This window comes from Austrofundulus limnaeus, unplaced genomic scaffold (assembly GCF_001266775.1).
Source record: "Austrofundulus limnaeus strain Quisiro unplaced genomic scaffold, Austrofundulus_limnaeus-1.0 Scaffold2418, whole genome shotgun sequence".
Classification (NCBI taxonomy): domain Eukaryota; kingdom Metazoa; phylum Chordata; class Actinopteri; order Cyprinodontiformes; family Rivulidae; genus Austrofundulus; species Austrofundulus limnaeus.
Window position 1 is genome coordinate 5909 of NW_013954820.1, and position 2822 is coordinate 8730.

The 2822-nt window shown below is 36.7% G+C and overlaps 1 protein-coding gene across 1 annotated transcript in view; it reads left to right on the forward strand.

Annotated features, from left to right (window-relative positions):
* zfat (zinc finger and AT hook domain containing) overlaps positions 1-1770 on the forward strand; it is a 6836-nt gene extending 5066 nt beyond the window's left edge. The window contains exons 10-13 of the mRNA XM_013999692.1: positions 748-854; positions 1045-1132; positions 1221-1312; positions 1385-1770. Coding sequence (XP_013855146.1) covers positions 748-854; positions 1045-1132; positions 1221-1312; positions 1385-1585 — 488 coding nt within the window. The 3' untranslated portion in view covers positions 1586-1770. The remainder of the gene's footprint in view (positions 1-747; positions 855-1044; positions 1133-1220; positions 1313-1384) is intronic.
* The last annotated feature ends 1052 nt before the right edge of the window (positions 1771-2822 follow it).

The following is a 2822-nucleotide window of genomic DNA, read 5'->3' on the forward strand; positions in this document are numbered from 1 at the left end:
TGAATTTTAAAAAATTAGAAAAGTCTAAAATAACGAATTTGGCTAGAATATTACAATGATGAAATCTGATTGGCTTTTGATATAAAACCTTTAAGGCCTGATTGTAAAAACTTTCCAGTGGTTTGAGTGTCATTTGGTGAGTCTGAGACCAGATCGTAGCTCCATAAGACAGATGTGAGAATAATTGACTTCAGGAATACAGTATCTCTGCACACTGAAGTGTCAAACATTTTCTAATGATTTTTAAACAATTTATATTTGATCTAATTGTTTTGCAGATTTTGTCAATGTGGTTTTTACAATTTAACTGAGCAGATTATTCCTAAGTATTTTTTCTGTAATATTTGCTCARTAGGAACCCCATTGATTTGAATATTTAAACACTGTGATGATGCTTTCTTAATTGAAAAACAAACACACTTTGTTTTCTTAACATTAGGGGTTAAACAGGAGTCATTTAGACATGCTGCTATTTTCTGCAAACTGACTTTTCCCAAACTGCGATGCAGCTTTTTGCTCACAAACACGCCCACAAGTGTGTGTACCCCACAGGAGAGGTTACACCACAACGGCTGAAACTTCCTGAAGTCTGTTTGAAATTAGGGGTAGCGTTACACACGAGGATTAGATTTATTATGTTTTATGAGCTAAAGRAATGGGGGTGGCATTATGCTCAAAGTGCATTTACAGGTGAATAAATATTACTAAGTCTAACRTAGTTTGTGTGTGTGTTCTGCCTGTATTTAGGTGCTCTGAAGTGTCCTGAGTGCCAGTTTGTTTATGGAACGAAGTGGGAGTTGAACCGTCACCTGAAGAACAAACACAACCTGAAAATGGTTGAAGCCAGATGGGAGGTAAATAACATGCAAACACACAGGAAACAAACTGCCTCTATCTTAACCCTTACATTTTATGACTCAAATCAAGTACTTTCAGTTGGTATTTGCCTTTGGTACAAAGAAACAGCTTAGTATTCTTTACACACAGAGTGCAAGCAGTAAATGTTTCAGATGAAGGAGGTTTGTTGTTGTCACACCTGTGCAGGTAGCTGAGGAAACAGAGGCTCAGTGTGAGTCTGCAGAGGTTGGAGGGCAGCTCACAGATGCACCTGTAGCCATCCTGGAGGACCATGGTAACAACATGGTGCCTATATTTTAGAGGATTGACCCTGTTAAACTGCAGCCTTTAACCTGTTACCGCGTGTGTTTTTGTGTGTTCAGTCCAGCAGATCACTAAGCTCAGCTCAGAGACTCACAGTGCAGTGGCTTCCTTGGTGGCCATGGCTCCCGGGACTGTGGCTGTAGTCCAACAGGTAAACAGCATCACATGACTTTGTTGTGTTCAGCTGAGCCATGAATCAAACTATACTGATGTGTGATTAAAGTTACAGGTGGCTSAAGAGCAGGAMGTTGGTGRGCGTAGCGACCAGCTGATGGTGGTGAAYGCAGACGGGGCCRTGGATGGGAACCAGCTGATGGTGGTGGAGGAGGCCAGCGGCTTGGAGGCTCTGACGCTCCTCGCTGAGGGAGAAAACGCGCACCACTATATCGTTTACATCCAAGAACAAACTGTAGAGATCAACTAGGAGGCATCAAATATCAACATCTTGGAGCCAGAAACAAATCAGTCAAGATGGAAAGGATGTTTGCATGACCTCMTTAAGATCTGATTTCTTCACAGTGATTTTGAGGTCACTCAGGAAACAACAGGTTATCTGACATTTGTGACTTTGTAGCATATTTGCTACGTTTAAATAAAATCATTCTACTACACTGCTTAATCCATGAAAAGGACTTCAMTTGATAAAATTTCTGTAGGTTTTGTTGGACGATGAACCTCGTTGTTCAAAACGACATCAGACCGTTGTACTGTTGAGGCATTCAGACGAGCACAAGAAGTCAATTAATTTCTAACATCTCCAGCAGATGCATGAAATGTGTTTTATTTGCAGATGACACAACATTTTTCTGCTTTGGTAAAAGTATAGAACAGATGTCGGAAATGATGGAAACAGAATTTGTAAAAGTACAAACTTGGTTTCAACTTAATAAATTATCATTAAATTTGGATAAAACTAATTATATGATATTCAGMAATAGAAAGAAAACTGTTAATGTTTCATTTAGAGTCGATGGTATTGAGATTTGCAGAGTCAGTGAGGTGAAGTTTTTGTGTGTCATTGTTGAAAACCTGACATGGAGACCTCATGTAAATCACTTAAGAACAAAAATAGCAAAATCTATTGCAGTACTGCATGAAGTAAAGGAGTTATATTATAACTTTCAGAGTTATGAGAAAGCACTATTTATATTATACAATTCAACAACTGTTCCACATTTGATCTATTGTATAGAAGTCTGGGGTAAAGCATGTAAAACAATTACTAATCCCATCTTTATTTTACAGAAAAGAGCTGTAAGAATTGTAACTAGAAAACATTACAGTCACCCATTAAATATATTATTTCATCAATTGCAATTATTAACATTTTAAGTGTTTGTTGATTTTAATATTTTACAGGTCATGCATAAGGCAAATAAAAATGTATTACCTTTGAACATTCAATCTGTGAAGAGGGAAAGTTGTTATGATCTTAAGAGACTAGAATTTTTTGTAAAACCTAAAATTTGAACAAATTTAAAGGACAGATGTTCTTCAGTCAAAGGAATAAGATTATGGAATAATCTGGATAATGATTGTAAAAATGCTGGCTCGATTTGTTTAAGAGAATGACAAAAGTTTAATTGTTAAAGAAATATGAAGTTGTATATAAATATATATAGTGATAAATATAGCTGTATAATTTGTATTTGTAAGAGTTG